Below are 23,495 nucleotides of genomic sequence, written 5' to 3' on the forward strand. Positions count from 1 at the left end.
AAAGTAAACAGACACAAATTATTTTGCATTATATTACAACTATTTAAATAAACACATTTTAGCAGACACACACTGGCCTAAAAGATAGCTTACCATAGAAAGATCTAAAATTCATAATGCACTAGTAAAATACAGCCATGTAGAGTTTGCAATAAATGGTATACACTAATTGAAGCCAGCAAAGAGACCCATGAATAGGGATAGTTAGGAATAAATAGTGTATATAAAAGTTTAAAAGAAGGACAGTTTCTTCAAAAGAGGGAGACTTTATTAGATCACATGAAGTGTCTGTAGGCTTATGTTACTGATGTGTAACTATGTTATAATACCTTATTTAATATGATACAATATGCTGTTTGTGGTAATAGAACTTTTTTTTTTTTTTTTTTTTTTGTCTGTAGGCCTAAAATTACCAAAATGGACTTTAAGAAAAGCAAGTTAACACTTGTTGTTGTAGAAGATGATGAGCAGGTAAGTAATATAAAATATTTGTTTTTGTTTTTTTTGCATATTTATCTAAGTTCAAGTAAATTGCAACTTGTCATATGACCTCACCTTTTCTCATTGTAGGGCAGAGAACAGGAGCATACGTTTGTTTTCCGCTTGGATAACTCTAAAGCCTGTAAACATTTGTGGAAATGTGCTGTGGAGCATCATGCATTTTTCAGGCTTAGGACCCCAGCACATACTAAACCAGCTCGATCTGAATTTATTAGACTAGGATCAAGGTTTAGATTCAGGTAAAACATTAGTCATGCTATATAAAGAACAAGTTTATATACTAGTGATCATTGATGATAATTTAAGGACGTGGGGAAAAATGTGAAACGTACATGCTGTAGAGATCCTATTTTAACATGTTTGGCTGTGGAGGTAGAATGAAAAGAATGAAACCACAGAATTCTTATTAAACCTAAAAATGAATAAATGTTATAATAAAAGGCATGGTGGGAAATGTTAAAATATGATCCTGAGTTTATTAATCTTCGCCTGGTTCCATGAACTAGCATGTTCTGCGTACAATAAATCTCATATAAAAATCTTTTCTATTCGGTTTTGTTAGTATAGATTTTTATCAAAAAGCACTTTTTCTTCACATTTTTACATCTTTTTAATATGCTTATGACTAGGGTCAGATGCAGCGGGATACCATTGACCACTTTCAGATCTAAAGGAGAGGGGGCTGCTAAAGGTAAAAATCAAGACTAGCTAAAGTCTAGGGAATTGGGTATTCTATATCTGATCCTAGTCATAGTGCTTATTCACATTTTTACATCTTTTTAACATTCAGTCAGATGCACGGAAGTAGAGGCTTATTCTGAGATTGGAGATACAAATAATGAAATACATAACACACACAGAGCACCGTGCACTCAGAAGATTATATTTTTAAACTAAAAGCGGACTCTTTCATTAACAAAGTAGTGTTAAATTAATACCGTTTCTACACATGTCCAAATGTAGTGGTAAATATCAGAAGTAGTAACTTGTGTACATAAGTTGAAGTTGTGCATGATGTATAATACATATGTATTTTTTGCTTTTGTAGTGGGCGGACTGAATACCAGGCGACCCACGCTGGAAGGTTAAGAAGAACTAGTACTTTTGAAAGGCGTCCTAGCAAACGATATCCATCTAGAAGACATTCCACTTTTAAAGGTTCACTTTTGGCAATGGTTTTTCTTTTTGGTTTTATTAATGTCGCCGCTTCTATATTACCGAAATAAAATAGATGGAGCATTGAAGCCTGTATTGTGCAGTCAGGAGGAGCCGCCAGCTGCAGATGGCAATCTATGAACTAGTAACGCGATGCATATTGGTTGCATTACTTGCTATATAGCAACTTAAATCTCAGAATGGTTGTTTATAGTATACATCATAACCACCAATTAAGGTTTTTTGCCACGGAAACTAAACAGTGCATCATATGTTGAAAGTAATTTTGAGCATGCAGACAGTCACGATTCAAAAATTGACCAAAGTGTGGATCTGTTGCTATGGACAAACCTTACAATAGAAAATAGTTATGAAAGTTACTGGATTTATTGTAGGGTCTCTGTATGATGTTTGTTCCTGAAACCTGTTATCACCAATGATCTTACAGTTTTGTTAATTATTAGTTACCAGTGACACACTAGTACTTAAAATGTTTGGTGCCCTAGATTCAGTTCTCCATATCTATTCAGATTATGTATCTTGAAGAAGTTAGGCTGTATTAAACATGAGTATTTAAAGTTTTAAACACAATATTGTATTATGATTATATAATTTTGGATATGTGCTGTCTTCTATGTCCATAAGGTTGGATTTTCTGCAAGAAACTAGTAGCTGGAAACGGATGGGGATGTAGTTTTAAATTCGTTTTGGAGATATGTGGCATAAATTTAAAGGTGCCAACACATTTTTGCGATTTAAGTTGTGTTTACTAAAAATTGGTGTGTCACAAAATGCATCATGTCGCAGATGATGTTTGGTGTGTGTGACTGCTTTCAAAATTTGGCATATTGGCACAACTTTTAAATAGCAAATAATCCCTGAAAATTGTTTTCAAATGTTAGTAAGGCACACACAATAGTTTTGCATAATAAACAATGTATATTTGATGAGACTTAACATTCACATGTTTATTTTCTTCAGCTAACCACCCAATGAAGGCCCCTCAACTCTGGTAGGTAGACTTTTCTAGGAGTAACAACTTGAGTTGAATGTTGATGGTAATGTTTTGTGGTTGTCACACCTAACAAATAAGTGTTATTAATTTTCATCTCTGCTACTGGGTTTAGTCTTTCTATCATGATTTGTACATATTTCATTATCATGTTTGAACAAACATATACATTAAATATGCTTGAACTAGTATCATTACCTGAGCAACTGTATTTGTTTTTTCTGCAGATCCATTGCCCATATTTATATACTGTATGATTCTGTATAATTCTAACCTCTACTGAGCTTTACAAATCTTAAATACTCTGGCACAGTTTGTCCTCAGTCAGGGCTTTAATATTAGGTGAAGGGAGGAACAGATTATAAGGGGGGTATTCATTTGTCCGCGGGTTCGAGCGCAGAAAAACTAATACCGTTAATACGGTAATCTCTCGCTGGAGGAGCTGCGAGCTGAAATGCAGCGCGTAAATTACCGTATTAACGTTTTTTCCGCGCAGGATTACCGTAATAACGGCAATCCTGCGCGGACCGCGGGATTTTCGGCAATCCCGCGGACAATTGAATATGCCCCTAAATGTCAGTAAAATCAAAAAAAAATTGGTATACTAACAATTACCCATATATTACTCTGGCATAGCCTATTAAGCCTGTGTCGCTTCTGTAAAACATATGAGAGATGGAAAAATACTGCTCTCTGCGAATCGGTTTCACACAAAACAGATGTGACTTTTCTCTGTTTAATATGAAGAACCATATGTTCCCTGTTTTTACTGGGTTACGGGGGGGTTTGGGTTAACAACATGACACATTTCTGCATACTTCAGGGCAGTATTAGGTTAGCACAGGAGTTAAGTAACAGTAAAATATGCTGGTTCCTACTTAGAGCATATCACAGTGGTCATTTAAGATGGAATATAATAGACATATAAACACTTATGCAGAAGATTTCATTCTATAGAACTGACATAGTATAAGTAGGATTTATTTTCCTTTTAAAGGTTATTTTAATGTGCACTAACCTATATATAATCAGTACTTCCAAATATATTAGTGTACGTCTGGTTGGAAGCTGTCATTAGTCCATTGCCATATTTAAACACTTTAAAAATAGCCTTTTTTGGTGAAAGGAACACTTTTGGAAACCGATCTGCATCAGTCTGTTCTATGTTGTTTGATAATAGATAACTATATGAATTGTTTGTAATTGTTGGGTTGCAGAATACAGCTTTCTAATGGTGCTTAATGTAAAAGAAGGTTTCCTATGTGTGTGCCATAAGATCATAAGACAGAAAAATACACATGAAATTACCAAAAATATATTCCCTGTGTCTGCTAATAATTTGTATTTTGAAATAACTACTGAATATTTAGTTACATTTTAGTAACTGTGTTCCGTGCTTTTTGTTATTTAAGGGTAGGGAGAGAAAATATCTAAAAATTAGCAAACCAGTATGGTGCTAAATAGTAGTAGGCCTGTTTCTGAGCATTCTGTAATCAATATTAGAAAATACTGGAGATAAAAAATAGCCAGTATTTTCTACTGTTGTTTTCATTTCATCAGGGTCATAGTGTCGTGTGCAAGGTTAGACATAATCCAGGAACCAAGTTGCCATGACAGCCAAACCTTTTTGCCAGTGAATAGCAATACTACATATTTTGCAAAGTTTTACAGTAGGACGTGAGTGATTGGTTGCTACCCAGATTGTTACTGTTAGGTAGGAACACCCCCCCCCCCCTTTTTTACATACAGTTCTGGGTCAAGTAACCCTGTAGGTTAAAATAAACCTATAGATGTTAATGCAATAGAGGTTAACAAAGGGGGAAGCACACAACTTGCCTGACATATTGTATGAAGCATACCCAATTTTCAATTACACAAATTTGGAAAGCCTGTTTTAATATATTTACATACAACAATTGAACATGCCTGCTTTACTAGTCATGATTCATATATGCCCAACCCATCAACATTAATAGTGATTCTACAGTCTATTATTATTCTCCTGCAATTAATTATATTAAAGTATAAATCATATAAATAAATAAAAAAACTACATTATCTGACTAATTGGTTGTGCGATTTAAACATTCAACATACATAAATTAATGTTGTCATTTACTGTGCTGTGACGGAGCAGTCTCAATGCTTGCATCTTTTATTCCTAGTTTTTATATTGCATGTGAGCTGTAACTGTCAGTATATAAAAAGTATTTCAGACCGAAACAGGTCCCCGGTTCTGTCCTCAAAGGCAGCAATCTGTTCAGGCTTTTGGGATAGTCCAGCTCAAAACTATCTCCTCTATTTTATACTACAACATATGAAATATTAGTCAAGCAGTAATGTTGCAAATGTATATTGTGAATAATGGACCGCCTATGCCACCCTGTATGTTGTTGCTGGGAACCGGCTGGGCTTACAAATACTGCCACCATTGTACTCCTTACCAGCATCCAGAACCAGGTTTCTTCTGGGTAACTGATGCTGCTAGTGTACCCAGTTTCTGGTACACCTGGACTGGTACCCCTGACCTCTTCTTATGGATCAGGGTTCCTGTGGATGGATCCCCCCTGGCCTATCACACTGGCCAGAGCTGCTGGGTAGCGGGCAGATTGGTGGTAATGGAAATTTGGGTCCAAATCTCAGAACAGCTGGGAACGGATTACAGTTGGGTCTAATCTGTAGGTCACAGGAATCGGCATAGAGAAGTTTTCAAGCAGGTCTTTGAAGCAAGTGATGTTTATTTGCTCACACTAGTTGAGTGATCAGGGAAGATGGAACAAGAAGAGCAACTTTTAATACAAAGCAGTGCTGTTGTCACGGGCACTAGGAGTTTATACCCGAGTTTCACCTGATGTTATAACTGACAGAGGGGCAGTGTTGACCACGGACCTCAGGGCAGTTAGGTGAATGATTGGAATGATGATAACAGCAGGAAAGTAGAGAATGTCTTATGAAGTCATAAAGTTTCCTATGGGAACGAAACGCGTAGAGGAGTACTATGAACATCGTGACCAAAACCTCAGTGTAAGTACTGATGTAATTTGTATGTCACAATAAAGTTTTTTATATTGATCCATTGCTTTGGTCTTCCTTGGTTGCCGTGCACACTTTGGGAAGGCACTGTCGTTGGTTGAGATTACACAGTGTCCAACGCTGGAGGATCTACTACCGTATATGAACTACATTACCCAGCATTACTCACGATTCTTTGATTGGACACTGAGATCACCAGCAGCGCTTACCATCGGGCGGTTGAATTTCTATTCAGGAATACAGCTCTTCCAAACGGATGATACATCTTTACGGACCTTGGAGGACTGATTTATTGTGTGGAACAACATTATCCTCTAGACTTTAGTCTATAACGGTACATTTTTATTTTTATTTTTATTTTCTGGACCACGCTACCTTCAGCTTTTAGTCCATATATAATATAAACAATACACTGGATCACCCCAAAGGGGTATTTACTGTACGTTAGCAAGTGCATGGGTGTAACCAAGGTCCACCCAGTGCACGTTTTCATTGAAATATGTTAATTGATATGCAGTTTGTAAATGTAGAGTTATATGTTCTATCACTGAGCGCTATAGGATTTTAATACAAGATTAACATTGGGCTCTTGGGAGAGAGTCTCTCTATGTGCTGCTTGTGATAGGGTGTGTGTTTTTATCTCTGGATTTGAGCGCTTGTTCCCATTATATATATATATAATGACTTGCAGCTGTTGATAGTGGAAGGTCAGCGACTTGGAACTGTAGAGAAGAAGCGATATAGCTTCAGACGAGATGAGAGGACGTGAGTAGGTGAAGGTAGCTCGTGGAGGAGTCAGTGGTCTGCGAACAGCAAGTTGTACCACTGTAGTGATGAGGAGGTTGTCCTGGTGCAGGTAGGTAGAAGGGTAGTCGGTGGTCTGCGTATAGCAAGTTGTACCACCGCTGTGATGGGAAGAGTTGTACTGGTGCAGGTAGGTAGCGGGGTAGTCGGTGGTCTGCGTATAGCAAGTTGTACCACCGCTGTGATGAGGAATGTCCAGGTGTAGGTAGGTAGCAGGGAAGTCAGTGGTCTGCGTGTAGCAAGTTGTACCACTGCTGTGAGGAGGAATGAGGACTTGTCCAGGTGCAGGAGAGTGGTGTGGAAACGGCAAACTGTAGCTGTGTGGAAACAGCGCGAGTAGAAAGGAGTTTTGTACAAAACAATTAGGTAAGTACAATGAATAGTCTATCAATATAGTAGCTGGCTCTGCAGCGTGGAGAAGCGGGTCAGCGCGGATATGCAAGTAACAACAAAGTCAATATGATGAGAGCATACCGCAGCTGAGTGAGAAGCTTGTCCGGGTAAACAGGCAATGTAGCATAGACAGTCTATCATAGGTAACTGTACCTTAGTGCAGTAGTCACGTATAGTTCAATAGGTATGCAAGTAAACAATAATAGTCAATAGTGGTTATGCATACCAAATAGAGCAGGAATCAGCTGGGAAGCTGAAGAAGCGATCAGCTGAGTAGACATGCTGTAGCGGGTATGGGAACCGCCGATGAGTAGAGCTGGAAGCAGCTTGGAAACTGCAGACACGAGTAGAGCTGGAAGCAGCTTGGAAACTGCAGACACGAGTAGCTCACAGGAACACCTATAGAGAATCACTGGGAATGAGACTCCAAGTTCAGGCCACTACCCAAGGCTGCAGGTGCCTTAAGTAGGGTGAGGTGATTGATCCATCAATCACATTAGTGGTCAGGTATAGGTGTTAAAGGGACCTGCGCATGCGCAGTGCGACAGGATAGTGGACGGCCGCGGTTCAACACAGGTGTAAGCGGGGAAGAAGGAGAACCACGTACCAGAGTGGAGGCACTCACACTCCGGTGAGTGACAGCTGTTTTTATAAACATCTGGAGACTAGTCTTAGCAGGAGGTAATCCGTCCTCCTGTTCTTTAACCAATCTGGGTTGATTCATGCAGCCTGCACGTCAATCAACCTAGAGAGGTTTAACACCTTTAACATTGCTGCTAGTGGCAGGGGGAGTATACTTCCCTCCCCCTGTCCATGAGCTGCAATGTTAAAGGTGCTCTGCCCACTCTCCTCCCCTGGTGCCTCTATCTGGGGTGGGAGATTTATCTTTTAAATCTCCCGCCCAAACTGACTTCCAGGGACTGGGCGCCGGGGTCTGGCTCTGCTCCCTGGCCAAAAATAGTACCAGGGGAGAGCAGCCAGATCCTGGTGCAGCAGTCCCTGCCCTGTCGATAGTTGAAGCTCTTTGAGCTCCAACTAGGGACTTAGCTTCCTGGGACTCCCAGGAGGTGCTGCACCTCCTGGAGGTGTTTGATTGCAGGAGGCTAATGTGAAAGTCCCTCCGGCAGCCACTGAAGCTGGCTGCTGGGTGGTGAAGAATCCAGGGCTGCTTCTGCAGCCCCCTCTGGACCGAGGGATATGGTAAGTACGTTTTCTTATTTATACACACATACATTTACATTGAATATACATATAGTTACACTCCCGGGGCCTAGCACCAGCAGTTAACCCCTCTAGTGCTGCACGCCGGTTAACTACCGGCGCTGCAGCACCTACACACTAAACATTTATATTCCTTTATAGAACAACCCTTATATGTACATTTAACCCCTTATATGCTGCAGCGCTGGGTGCTACCCAGCCAGCGCTGCAGCGTCCAGCACTCGGGACACGGCCACATGTACATTGAACTTTTTATTTGCAAAAGCTGTTGTGTATATACATGTCTGAGAGAGAAATAAAATAATTAAGCTAACATTTGTGATAGTAACTTTAGTAAAAGATATTAAAACCATTTTGTCTTTCTACTAATACAATACTCCCTAGAAGTAAAATAATAATGAAGTGTAAAAGTCAACTAATGTATGGTAAATGCAAACTCTGTGTAAAGGTGCTAACAATGTAACAATGTGTGTTAAGTCAGCCTGATTCATGTCTGTTCAGGTCATAAACTACTCCTTCTTTTAGCCACTTTGTGTCTATTTATAAAAGCCTTGCATATTAATGATTGCTGCGTAAAATATAAATTAAGGGTATTTCATAGACTTGAGATTGGGTTTCAAATAGAGAAATAATAACATTTGGCATAGCAATGCATTGATTGCGATCAACACCAAACTTTTAAAGAGTATGTATCACATACACACATATCTGCAACTTAAGGATAGTGAAGCCAGGCTAGGACTCCTCCAGTGAAAAAAATACTGTGCTTCACAAATTTAGATTGACACTTATTTATTATTTACAAGTTGTCCATTTCACAATATTTTATTTTATTGGCAGTTCAATATGTTCACATTTGAATTATCACAAAGAAGTATTATGAATGTAGAGAGAGAGAATAATCTGTTCTAGGAGGCCTACTTATTTCTGTCTGTTGAATGTGTTTACATTGTGTGAATGCTTTTCTGTTCAATATTCTAGTTTTCGGACAATCTAAAAAATAATAATTTGCCAATATGGACAATCTCATTTGAATTCTAAAATATTTTTATATGTTTCTTGTTTGCCATAAGTGAGTAAATTTGATTTGTCATTTGCTTGTTGATTTGATGTTTTGAAGTGTACTAATATAGTACTACTAATACCTATCTAATATTTTATAGATTGTAATTTAACATATTGTTTGTCTGGTAACATGCATTGAAGTCATAGTTTTGCTACACTGTCGATTTACAAAAGTTCACCTCCATAGTTGTGCAATATTTTTACTAACATGATATTTTCATTTTCTCTTTATAGTACTAAAAATACTCCTGAAATACAGAACTACCAGGTAAGATTTCATTTTACCCTGTAGTGTTGTCTAGCGCTTGACCCCAACAGTTCCCGCCATCTGAAGATGGTGTTAAATGTTCTAGCTTTATGGGGAGAGCATTGCATGAGAGGGATCTTCAGATCCCTCCCCGGCAGGCTTCTTGCAACTCCCCATCACAAATTCTGCAGAGGCCATTAGAACTTGTTAAAAAAGTGATCGCAATTCCTATCCGAGCTACTGTCCCAGCTGAACAATGTTAATAAATAAGCACATTACATAATTTCTTATCAGTGCAATAAGTATAATGTGAGGAAAATATGATGGGTCATAAATAGTCCCCTAATTCTTTAGCATTGTATGTAAACCATGTGGCTACATGATTAATAAATGAGCATTGAAATAAGTACTAAAGATCGTAGATTTTACAGATAAACAGTTAAAAGTGGGGGTGAGGGGTGAAATGTGTTTAAAAACACTTGATTCTGATGTTTTCTTAAGCAGTATTTACTGTTATCGCTCCTCTGTGACTATTTTCTTAGTGGTAGTAAACTAAATAAATGGACAGCCTTGCAAAGAGCAGTGAGTAAAGCTAGGTACACATTACACGGTTTTCGTCCAATAATCGGCTAAATCAGCCGACATACGACCGCTTGTTGAAAAGTCGGGTCAGTGTGTGCAGTGACACGATGGTCAAAAGTCTGCCCAAATGGACGATTGTCGCCTCATTTGGTTGGTCGTACCGTTTAATATTTTCATTCCAATCTCGTTTCCTTTGTGTAGTGTGTATAAACTTCCGACCGATCCACAACAGTGAGTACGAAATTACAGTCATTGCTCACGACAACATGGCTGTAAAAAGTCGCTAATGGGACGTCCGCTCTTCCATTTATCATCCTAAACAAGGCTAATGTGTGCAGTCCATGGACGGAGCGATAGGTACATCGATCGCATGTAAAATCGATTAGCATAAAAAGTTGGCGGAAAATTCTGTAGTGTGTACCTAGCTTTAGTCGGGCATCATTTATTTAGTGATAAGGAGGTCAAGTGGTAAGAAAAGAGGAGTGCTATCAAAAGCAAAAGAAGCTGAGCAACTCACCAAGCTGCTTAATAATATAAATATTGTTGGTCACCTAGCTAGTGCTGGGCCTCTAATCAAAGGATAATTACCCATTGCCATTGAAAAAAATATATATTTTTTTATTTTTTTTAATATTCACATTCTGTGCTCGGTGACTTATCAATTCTTTCCCAGTCCTGCCAGAATATGGGGTACTGGTGCTAATTGGAGCTCTGTGCTCCTGTGGTTAGGTCCAAAGTACCTGGCATTCTTTAGAGTGCTCTTTGCAGATAGTGTTCCAAAGTGATTCTTGTCGCATATGTGTGAAACAAACACCCTCCTAATGAGTTGTTTTTTGGTTTTATTATGACAAATGTCTGCAGAGATAATCAAGCTGATTAAATTTAGTATAGTATAAAACATTGATTTAGATCAGATAAATATATGCAGATAATATGCATTATTTGTGAGATCAAAAAACGTTTTGTAATTTATTTATTTATTTTTAGCAACAATACCTTCCAAATACACACAGTCAACAGCACTGGCACCCTCACACAACTTCAAATGTCAGGTTGGTAATTTCTTCGCTTCTTTTACAAAGATTTTAACAATGTTTGTACACTGCTTCATGGAAGCATATTGGGGCATTAAACAGGGCATATAGGGGAGAATACTTAAGTGTATTTAGTATATGGAAGGAAGAAGGGCCTAGCAAGTCATTGTTTAACTGTTGATGAATTATAATGGATGAATTAGGATATAGATAAATATATATATATATATATTGTTTTAGAATATTTGAAAGATAATATGATATACAATTTAGTTGACAGTGTTATATTGGAGTACTAACATCTAAATGAAACTTGGAATTATAAAGGGACTTTCTAACAATAAACTGGATTGAATTCAAATCACTGTGCCATTGCTGGAGATAAGGCAGGTAGATAGATGTAAATTTATAAGACATTTTAAATAAAATAACTTGGGTGCGGCAAACATTGATTTTGGGTATTGTCAAGTGAGAACTAAAAAAAAAAATAGCATTATTACATCAGTGCATTCTAAAATGCGATACTAGTACGTACAGATTCTATAGGTAAAACCTAATGCATCAAAAGTGGTTGCAAAACACAAAATGCAACACTAAAATACATCGAATTTATTTTTCCCAGTGAAAAAAGCCAAAATTAATAAAAATTAAAATGTATAAAGGGAAAATTGATAAACTGAGACATTTGGAAGGAAAATCCGGAAAACAATACTGTGTTGTCATCTTTAAAGGTATAAAGACAGGGAATCCTGGTGTACATAGAGGGAGAGGGGATCTCTTCCACTGTAACCACCATTTGCCAGATACTGATATGCATTAAAAACTTCAATGTGTGACTAAGGAAGTGGTGTTATGAGGAGAGATTTGGATTAATAGACCATAGTCATGCCATATGGCAAGATAGGGGCCTATACGAAAGTCACGGCTTCCATCCATCTTCAAGGAGAACAATCTGCTCCCCCAACCAAGAGGTATCTTTTCTGCAGGCTACGGGAACAGGAAACATATCCACAGTTGCAGAAGACCATGCAGACCAAAACAAAATAAACAGAGAGATAAACATTAAAGATGAGAATAGAAGATGCACAAAACTCTTAGAGCTATATGTGCAAATGCTAGGAGCTTAGGAAATGAAATCCCAGAACGAATTGCTGTAATGACAAAGGATGATCTGGATATTGTGGCATAGCTATATGACATATAGTTTATTTAGGAAACACAGAGTGGGAAGAATCAGAGGAGGGGTAGCAATGTATGTGGGGGGAAAAAAGCAGATATACTACTTTAATACAAAGTATTGAATAAGAAAAAGAGGCCCTTAAGGGTGACCTTAGAAACAGGGGATAAGGCTATTCTTCGTACTGGGGTGACCTATAGACCACCAGGTCGAGAAGAGGAACTGGATAGGAACTTATTGCAGGAAATCAATAAAATGACGTTAAAAGGAGAGATAATAATCATGGGAGACTTTAATCTACCTGATTTGAACTGAGAGGAGTCTTTTGCAAGTTTCACTTCAAGTAGGGACATTCTGAATTCCTTGCAGGGATCATCCCTCAAGCAAATGGAGAGGGAGCCCACTCGCAAAGACACAATATTAGACTTAATTCTTACAAATGGTGACAGAATATCTGGTGTAAATGTGGGTGGGATCCAGTGATCATCAAGAAGTAGGGTTTAGTATAAAGACAGAGACCGACTCATACTGCACAAAAAGGTGTTAGATTTTATGAAGGCTGACTCTGTAGAGATGGGAAAATGTGTAAGTGACTCTTTGGCAGAGTGGAAGAACTTGAAAGGAATGCAGGAGAAGTGGGGAAAATTTAAAAGTGCAATACTTAAAGCAACAGGCCTTTGTATCAATTAAGAAAAGAACAAGGAAGAGGAAGCTAGTATGGTTTGAAAAAGAAGTAGCAAGTATAGTGAAAGTAAAAACATGTCCATTAGGAAATATAAACCAGACTCAGGATAATGAAGACAGAGGTATATCTTGTTAGACAGAAGGCGTCAAAGGTACTCAGGTGTGCAAAGTCACAAGCTGAAGAGAAAATGGCCCAGTCAGTACGCAAAGGGGGCAAAACTTATCTTGGGTATATAAGTGAAAGAAGAAAAACAAAAGGAGGAATAATAAGACTAAAGACAGAGAGTGAGAGTCTTGTTGAAGGAAACAAGGAAATAGCAGGTCATCTTAATAATTATTTTTGCTCATGTTGACTACAGAAAGAGCAGGTAAGCAAGTATACTCATAAACATGAGGTAGATAAAAAGTACATTTATAGAGGAGAAGGTCCTAACAGAACTCTCAAAAATGAAAGTGTAAAAATCATTGGGGCTAGATGGAATACATTCAAGGATACTAAAAGAGCTTAAAGGGGTGCTGGTAGCACCATTAACAGAATTATTCAATCAGTCACTAGCTACAGCAGTAATTCCAGAGGACTGGAAAAGAGCAAATGTAGTCCCACTACATAAAAGTGGAAGCAAGGAAGAAGTAACTACAGACCTGTGAGCCTTACATCTGTAGTAGGGAAATTGATGGAAACACTCTTAAAAGAAAGAGTTGCAGAATATGTCAGATCCAGTAACTTACAGTATTCCAAACAGCATGGATTTACTGGGGGAGATCATGTCAAACAAATCCTATTGACTTTTTTCTGGGTGTCTAAAGTAATAGATCAAGAGGGAGCCGTAGATGTAGCTTATCTGGATTTCAGTAAGGCCTTTGACACTGTCCTACATCGCAGACTGTTAAATAAACTTGAAAGCTTGTGATTGGATTCGAAGATGGTTGAATTGATAAGAGCATGGTTGTAGGATAGAAATCAGAGAGTTATAATAAATGGAGTGTATTCACAGGAGGGAAAGGTTATCAGTGGAGAGTACCCCAATGATCTGTACTTGGACCAGTGGTTTTTAATATCTTTATTGGTGACATTGCAAATATTATTGAAGTGAAAGTATGCATTTTTGCAGATGACACAAAGATATGCAACATGCTAGACACACCAGTAGGGGTAAAACAAATTATTGATGATCTAGATAGACTACAGGAATGGTCAAGAGTGGTTACTAAAAATGCAAAATCATGCACTTGGGTCTAAAAACTCAGACTAAATATAGCATTAATGGAACTATAATGGAAACTACTGAGAAGTGATCTAGGAGTCATTATTTCAGGTACTTTAAAGGTAGATATGCAATGTATCAAAGCAATGAGGAAGTCAAGGCATTTGCTTGGTTGTATAGTAGCAAAAAGAAAGAAGTAATAATGGCACTGTATAGGTCATTGGTACGGCCTAATCTAACATAGTCTGTTCAATTCTGGAGGCCATATCTCCAGAAGCATCTCTATTATAAATTAGAGATGCTCACTGACCCCCGTCAAGTGGTTTTGGTTTTGGATCTGGATTAGCTTTGTGTTTTGGTTTTGGCAAAACCACCCTCGTGTGTTGTGGTTTTGGATGTGTATTTTTGTATTTTTAGAAAAATTGCTAAAATATGCTAAAATCATATAATTTTCCTCTTTTTTTGGATCCTTCATTATTATTAACCTCACAAACACTAATTTCAAGTCATTTGCAGTCCATTTTTACCACCTCACAGGTCACATTATCATTTTCATACACTTTCGGACAAATACTGCAGCGACCTGGCTGGATGCTAAGCGACAGAGCAATGACTCAAACACACGGCAGTTCCTAGCACATCTAGGACACATTGGCATCCACCGTTACAGAAGTCTCAGTATTTTGAAGTAATTGGTGGGAAGGCCTTCCTCGTGGAACTTGAAGTTCATTTTTATGAATATCATCTTTTCCACATTTGATGAAGTAGCCTTCAACGCCGATCGCTGACAAGGTTCCCGGCTGTGCTGAAAACTCTTTCCGAGTACACACTGGAGGGTGGGCAGCTTAGGCAGTGAAAAGCGAGTTGGTACATGGGTCTCCAAAATTTTTTCCTCCCAGTATCTAAAGGGACTGTCTGATGTGTCTATTTCTATGCTGTCATGAAAATAATCCTCCACCATCCTTTGGATGCTGATAGTAGGATCAGGTGGAGTCACGGCAGAGGTGTCACGTTTTTTGGTCAATTCTTTTAGACCAGACCAGATGTCTAAATTTGAGGCAAAGTTATCTGCATCATCCCTGGGTGTCTTGGGAAAGCTAAGTTTTTTCCTAGCAGCAGTTGAGTGAGAAACTGAAGGAGGAGACGCCGTCCTGTCACGTAACACTTGAGCTGTCCTCTTGCTCACCAGGAGCTCCTTGCATCTCTTCAGATCTGGGTTAGTTGGAAACAAAGAGAAGACATAGGTCTTAGACCGAGGATCTAGCACAGTTGCCAAAATGTAGTGATCCAATTTTCAAGATTTTGATAACTCTTGGATCCTAGCAAAGGGAATAAAGTACTTGATCTACAAGTCCGACATACTTAGCGGAATTACTTTGTTTAATCTCCTCCTTCAGTTTCTCAAGCTGCTTCTCCAAAAATCTATTTAAGGGAATAACTTGACTCAAGCTCGCAGTGTCTGAACTCACTTCACAGATGACTACTTCAAATGGTTTCAGCACCTTGCACAACACGGTAAGTATTCTCCACTGCGCTTGACTAAAATACATTCCCCCCCCCCCTCCTTTCCCAATGTCATGGCTTGTGGAGTAAGTCTGGGTGGCTTTTCTCTGTACCTCCATATGCAAGAGCATATTATCAGACGCCGTCCCTGCTCCTCCTCCATATGCAGGGACGGGCGTCTGCTTCCGGCTGAGCGCCCCGTTGCCAAGCAACGGGGACGCTTCTTCCGGCGGCGTGGTGCGCATGCGCGCCCGTCGGGACGCGCTGCTGGACTTCCTGTCGGCGGTCAGCGCGTCTGACCGCCGACCCACTGCCCACCAATGAGGGCTGGCCACTTCCTTTAAATAAACTGCTCTGACACCACTAGGGTGCCAGAGCAACTAGTTATCTAGCCTCCAGCATTCCAGCTTCATATATAAATCTACTCATATTACCTGTCTTCTCCTGTTACCGACCTGGCTTCCTCTGACCTCGCTTTTGGATCTCCCTTTTGTCCTGCACTGTATTCTCCGGTTTGACCTCGGCCTGCTGACTCCTCTTCGCCTCCTGATTCGGTACCTTATCTGCCCGCTGGGTTCCTGACTCTGCCTGTACGACCACAAATATCTCTGCCATCTCGCAAGTAGCTACCTGGGAGGGCCGCGACTTGCACGTCGTTGGCCGCAAAGTCCAAACCTCGTTGCGGGGGTCCCTGGTGAATACCGGCGGCGTGTTAGACTCCGCGCCTCCTTGTGTAGTTGTGCCAATACTTGCAGGTGCTGATACCTTCTTCGTGACACATATACAGGGTGGAATTCCACCTTGTCACCACCTCTTGCTTCAGTTGGTGGCAAGGCAAATTAAATTGCTCTTGCAGCTGCTGCAATTTCCTATATGCTGTTGCCGAATGCAGGAAATGTCCAGATATTTTACGGGCCACAGACAGCATCTCCTGCACTTCCCTGTCATTTTTTAAAAAGCTCTGCACCATCAAGTTTATTGTGTGAGCAAAAAAGGAATGTGATGCAATTCACACAGCTGTAATGCTCTGACAATATTGGCGGCATTATCAGAAATGACATATCCTGAGGAGAGTCCAAGCGAGCTAAGCTATGTTGCAATGACATCCCTTAGGTTTTTAAACAGATTGTCTGCTGTATGCCTCTTAGTGAAGTCGGTGATACACAGAGTAGCCTGCCTCTGACAAATGTGACGTACTTGGGTACATGCTGCTGCTGTTCCTGCTGGTGAAGGCGAATCACCAACCCAGTGGGCTGTCGCAGTCATATAATCTTTAGTGTGCCCACTTCCGCTTGTCCACATACCTGTGGTTAAGTGTACAGTGGGTAGAATGGCATTTTGCAGCCCAATAATTGTTACGAGCCGCGGCGGTGCTCAGCCGCCGAGACTCCCCTACCTCCGTCCCGGCCGTCGCTATAGCGACCTGGACATCACTTCCGGGGGCTCGTCGGCCGTTGCCGTAGCAACGGCAAGACGCTCTTCTCTCCAGCGCCGCGTCCCGGCATTACAGGGAAGCCGGGCGCGTGCGCAACAACGGGGCAAGCCTGCGGGCTAATTGGGACAGCCTGTGTGCATTTGGAGAGCTGGGCTCTCATTGGTCTGCTTCAGTACTTAAGGCAATGAGGTCTGCTGCCTCATTGCCGGTTATAGCTTCTGCTTCCCAGTCTGCTGATCTGCTCTGTGCGTGTCCCTGTCTATTTAACTTCTGCTGACCTCCCGTGTATGACCCTTGGCTTGGATTTGGACTTTGCTAGTGTATCTCGTGACCCTGACCTCTGGCCTGTTTACTGTTTTTTCCTGTCTGCTTGTGACCCTTGACCCCGGCTTGTTATTGAAATTGCTACCTGCTGCTGGCCCTTGACCTCTGCGTGGACCTCACTCCGCTTGCCTGGGTTCTCCCCAGCCGGTACACACTATACGACCCTCTGTCAGTCTGCAGCCCAGTCTATCCCCACCATCAGGGGCTCCAGGGAACACCTGATTGGCAGAGTAGACTCCGGGTTGTGTTGTGCCGGCTGGAGGGGTTCCTAACAAAAATAACATTTTTTACGAACCTTCTGGTAGTGGTGAGGAATAGTTTTTCTACTGAAATGGTGTCGTGATGGAATTTGGTAACTAAGACACAAGACCTCAAGTAACTTTCTAAAACCAGCTGCATTAATAGTGGATATTGGACGCAGATCTAATACGAGCATAGTCGCCATGGTGTCTGTGATCTACTTTGCGAATGGGTGACAGCTTTCATACTTGCTTCCTCTTGCAAAGGATTGTTTAACAGTCAATGGTTGTAAACTAGTAGTCTTCTTCTAGTTCTGCTTCTGGGATGAAGATTCATCCCCAGCAGCAGCAGCAGTGGGACGAACGCTCAAGAATTCTTCTGAGGAATCAAGCATAGTGCAGGAGTCATCTAGCCTTAGCAACTTGGATGCAGGACAAACTCCGATCGCTACTGAGGATATTGATGAGGACGGTATTGTTGGTGTAGATTGCAGGCGTCGGGAAGTAGGCAAGAGCAGGGTCTTAGCTGATGATGGACTGCTTGTTGTTATTTTTTTAGCATAACTAACTGATTTTCCCAACACCTTGCCATGAACTCGCGTCAAATGGCGTAACATGGATGAGGTTCCTAGATGGTGAATGACTGTGGCTTTACATACACTACAAATGGCTAGACAACTGTTGGCAGGATTTGGGTAGAAGTAATTCCACACATAAGAAGAGGCTTTTTTGGGCTTATGTCCAGGCATGACAATGGCCTTCTTCTTATCACGTGCCAGAACTGCTTCCACTGGTGCTGGACTTACACAAACAACATCATCCTCATCAACATCCTCATTAGTGTCCTCGTCGGCTACACAAATACCCCCATCATCCTGTTCCAATTCCAAAGTTGCATCCTCAATTGGTGTATCAACGGCTACAATCGGGCTGTTCAGAAACACATCAGCAAAACTGCTGAAAGGGGCCTTCTTCATGGGTACTGTGACTGGATCATTATTAAATAACTTTTGGTAAAAATGTATTTAAAGCAAATAGCGCAGGGCACTTATTTATGTATTTGCACGTGCACTTATTTTTTGATATTGTGAGATAGGAAATCGTTATTTCTGAGACCAGGGGAAGAATATTGTTTCTTGTCTAACCTTGCTATAGGATATGCCTATTTCTGATGTATATATCTGATACAATGAGCCTGTGTTTACCAAGCCTTTGGTGTATTGTGATATGGGGAAGTGGCTTGTTTTGGATTTTTTGTTCTGTGGGAATGGGTATTCGGTGACTGTCTGAAGTATTCATGCCAGTCAGACCTTTTGACTTGCTAGCGGGTCTCCTGCTTCTGAAATAAGATACAGGAAATCACAGCAAGGGTTTTAAGAATTTCATAGCCAAGTATAAATAGTAGTGGCTTTGCAATGCATGTAAATCTAAGTTTGTGTAAATAGAGTATATCCTGATGCTAAAAATAGCATGTGTCTGAAAGGTATAAATGCACTGACTTGTACACTGAAATGTATCCTTCTGATGTTCCATCTGACCTGACCACTGATACCTTAAATCAGTGGGACTGTCCTTGTCAGGACACTTGAGCAATAAACATCACTCTGCTTCAAAGACCTGCTTGACAACTTCTTCAATCTCGCTGTAATCCTGTGACCTGCCGATTAGACCCAAAAATCTAATCCGTTCTCTGGCTGATACTGAGGTTTGGACCCAAGCTTTTCCAGTACCACCGCTCTGAATGCTACCTGCAGCTCTGGTCAGTGTGATAGGCCAGGGAGGATACAACCACAGCAACTCAAGTGTACCAGCACAGGAGTACACTAGCAGTGACAGTTAACCAGAAGGAACTTGGTTCTGAGCACCATAAAGGAGTTAAGTGGTAGCTGCGTTATAAGCCCCTCCTACTGCAGCAAGAGGGCGCATTTAGGATAACAAAAGGGAACTGTGGCAAAGTAAACCCAGCCGATTCCCAGCAACAACAGACAGGGTGGCATAGGCGGTCCATCCTGTCACAGGTACACTATCAGAATGGTCACGATTACACATAGCACTCGTGGATGGACTCTCCTCAGGGATTGGTGTCATTTCTGAATCTGAGCATTTTCCTGTAATGCCTTACCAGCTCGGATTTTACTCGTAAAAGTATTTGTGCACCACTGTTGGAGTCCGAATTACTTGGTCTTGCTTGGTCACGAGTGACCTTTCAAGAAGATGCCTCAGTAACATTTTTAGATCTCGCACTCATAGAGAAAGGCGAAGACCTCATTCTTTCTTTGCCACTGCGTGTGTAGAATGGCATGTTGGCAATTTTTTTTCTTTCTGGCAGATAACTTTCCCTGGATTACAGTTTTTTTTTTCTTCAACATGGTAAAAGGTGTTTTTTTAATGTTTTTTTCCCTGACTTAAAAAGACTATGTATTTTTACATAGGCTTTACCAGATGATGTACAGGGATTACTATCATCAGGACTGGTGGCAGCAGCTGCTTGCTGCTCCTGCTCTTCTGTGTACTGCTGTGAATCCATTTGGATAACACCCTACACTTATTGGTGCAAATTTAGAAGAAAAGTCTGCAAGGACTAATTTTTTTGTATTTCTGCAATGAGAATTACCAATGGATCTCTCCTTTCTGTGTGTTACCTATATAACACAGTAAAATTGGACTGCAGAATTACACCAAACCTGCCAGCAGCACTAGCATTTGTATTTTTCTGCAATTAGATTTAACACTGGAGCTATGGAACTCTTCTGAATGTCACTGATTACTTTCTTTAACACTGCTACCACCCTCCTCTTTCAATTCTATCTATTTGCCTGCCCAAATGCTCTATGCTCTATGCTACCCCTTCTGTATCCCTTTCTCAAATGGCGCTAGATTGCCGTGGAAGGCGGTATTTATAGATTCCAAAACTCACAAGATCCGAGATCCGACGACGTCACGTTGACGTTTTGCCTCGTTTTCGATTCCGAAAAAGCGCGAAAGTACCGAGCCTCGGATCCCCTAAGTTCGGTTGTGTTTGGTTTCCAAGGAACCGAGCCCGAGCATCTCTAATATAAATACATTATAGACTGTACAAAGAAGGGTAACTAAAATGGTCTATGTCCTACAGCACAAGGCTTACCTGGAAAGACTAAAAGATCTTAATATGTATAGGTTGGAGCAAACAAGGGAAAGGGGGGGACATTATAAAACCCTTGATATATTTGGAAGTTTCTAACAAAGTACAGGAGGTAAACATTCTTCAAAGGAAGAGGTATTCTAACACAAGTACATGCACTGAAACTGGAGCGAAGTAGGTTAAGAGGAAATTTGAGGAGAAACTACTTCACAGAAAAGGTAGTGGATAAGTGGAATAGACTCCCATCAGAGGTAGTAGAGGCTAATACAGCAGAGCAATTTAAACATTCCTGGGATAGTCATAAGGATATTCTTACAAAGATTAACGTACCAAATAGTATTTGAGGTTACCATAGGTTAATTTAAAAAAAAATGGGCAGACTAGATGGCCAAGCGGTTCTTATCTGCCGTCCAATTCTATGTTTCTATATGTATGTATATTATAGACTGAATTAATTACTATTTTTCTTTAAAGAGGAAAAAGTGACACAGCATGTTTTCTCTAAATAATGAGAATTAATTTTAAATGGATCTTTTATAGTGTGTGTGTGTGTGTGTGTGTGTGTGTACAAGGGCCTTGATACAATTTTTTAATTCATAGAACCAATTAATAATCCAATGATTTGCAAATTATTTTGAGAACATTTCTGCTGTGTTGTGTTGGAAAATAAACATCTATTGAAAATATTAAACTTTTCTGGGTGTGCTGGAACTTTCAACTAGCATTTTTTATTGTTGCTGAAAACATAATAGATTTCTCTCACTACAACAAAACTGGTTGGCTGCCTAGATTATATATTTTTATTTTATTTTTCTACTTTGTTCCAACATTCTGCAAACTTGTTAAGCCTTAGGTGCAGAGAAACTGAGGAGTAGAGTGTTGCAATTTAGCCATATTGGCTCATACTGATTGGCATTCATTTTTACAAGTTCAAGATGTACTATTAAAGCCTATGAAGCATGCGTTAATACTCCAAAAAATAATGTAAGCGAATGGACCTGTACGCATGCAAAGCAAATGCTTGTGAGAAAGTGCTCAGTTTCAACATTGTCTTCAGCATTCATGAGCAATAATGCTCACTACAGAATAGTGCTTCTGTTTTTCTATGGACATCTCTATGACATGGCCATAGACCTCAAGGCAGCAAGAAAACCTCTTGCAGATACTCTTAGCAGTGGAGCAACATGAATTAAAAAGAAATGAGTGGACATAGTTAAACCAATGAAATGACTATCCTATTCTATTCCTGATCCACATCTCTCTAAACATGAGAATACTGTGGACTCCCCTGACTCTCCCCCAGACCCCATGCATACGGAGCCCACTGCCTACTGGTGTATTGTATTGCTGTTTCTATTTGTACATGTTCTTTATTTGGGTTGTTGGTGCTTTTCAAAACATATCTTAATTAGTTGCATATAGTAGTAGCAAGTAGAAGTAGTTGCATTTTTGCCAGGCCAATGTGTGATTTAGGATTTTGTACGAAGTCTCCTCCTAACTAAAAATTTCCGTTTCTGCCCTTTGCCAACATTCTGGATTGTTCTAACACAGTTACAGGCACTCAGTGTTTGTTTTACACATTTACATGTCATTAACTGTAGCAAGGTTAAGCAAAAGGGACTATATTTTTATGTTTGCAAATCTAAACTATCAGAGCTGTTTAAAGTCAATGAGTATTTGTCTTGTCTGGATAAGCACAATTTTAGATGTCTGGGCTTTGCATGTTTTAAAATATATTATACATGTAGGCATGGCCGGATTAAGGGGGGGGCACGTGCCCCGGGCTCCCCCATCTACAAGGGCCCCCGCCGCCCGCTTCACCTCACCTGTCAGTTGTGGCTGCGGGGGCCTCCTGATGCATGCTCACACTCCGTGTGTGCATCGCTCAGTGTGCACATAGAGATGCACATGCGTCAACAGGCCCCCGCAGCCGCAAATGACGATTGTTACTATCTCTAAATCTTTGTCAGTAGTACAGCAGCACCGTGGCTGCTGTACTGTCTACAAGAGCCGAAATGGAGCTGCTGTGCATGCTCAGCAGCAGCAGCTCCTCCAAGACATCACATGAGCAGGTGAGTCGTCACAGTTTCACTGGGCACATATATAAATAAATATATATATCAAGAGGACCTTTCATAGCATGTTTAGCATGTTTATTGCTTGATTAAATATTTCAAACATATATATATATATATATATATAATTCTAATTAAGGCTTTAATGTAAGTGGCGGGCTTCGATAATGACTTTAATGATGATTAATAAAATAGAGGCTCCTGTACCATAGTTACTGTGTGTGTGTGTGTGTGTGTGTGTGTGTGTGTGTATATATGTATATATATATATATATATATATATATATTTATTGTTTGTTAGTTTTTAATGTGCAGTTTCATTACTAGTTTTAGTGTGCGTTATTAACGGTATTTTTAATTTGCGGTATCATTGCTAGTTTTAATGTGCGGTGTCAATACCCATTTTAATGTGGGGTTTTGATGATTGTTTTAATGTACAGTATTTTAGTTTCTGTAAGCAATGATTTTTCTTGTGCAGACAACCTAGGCGAGCCCTCTGGGAGTAAGTGTCATACTGTGGCCTGTAGGTGATGTAATGCAGGATGTGTCAATGCTAATAGCCTTATACCCAATGGCGTTATATTACATGCGTTTTATACAGAGGTGTCTGTACAATTTACAAGTACCTGTATTAATATATATATGTATTAAAATATATATATATATATATATATATATATATATA

General features: G+C 40.0%; 1 protein-coding gene across 5 annotated transcripts in view; it reads left to right on the forward strand.

The window, feature by feature from the left end:
- EPB41L4B (erythrocyte membrane protein band 4.1 like 4B) overlaps positions 1-23,495 on the forward strand; it is a 359,971-nt gene that overhangs the window by 177,110 nt on the left and 159,366 nt on the right. For all 5 annotated transcript variants that reach the window (XM_075212804.1, XM_075212805.1, XM_075212808.1 and 2 more), the window contains 6 exons: positions 402-471; positions 571-740; positions 1,550-1,659; positions 2,638-2,668; positions 9,419-9,452; positions 11,001-11,065. In XM_075212804.1, coding sequence (XP_075068905.1) covers positions 402-471; positions 571-740; positions 1,550-1,659; positions 2,638-2,668; positions 9,419-9,452; positions 11,001-11,065 — 480 coding nt within the window. The remainder of the gene's footprint in view (positions 1-401; positions 472-570; positions 741-1,549; positions 1,660-2,637; positions 2,669-9,418; positions 9,453-11,000; positions 11,066-23,495) is intronic.

This window comes from Mixophyes fleayi, chromosome 5, assembly GCF_038048845.1.
Source record: "Mixophyes fleayi isolate aMixFle1 chromosome 5, aMixFle1.hap1, whole genome shotgun sequence".
Lineage (NCBI taxonomy): Eukaryota > Metazoa > Chordata > Amphibia > Anura > Limnodynastidae > Mixophyes > Mixophyes fleayi.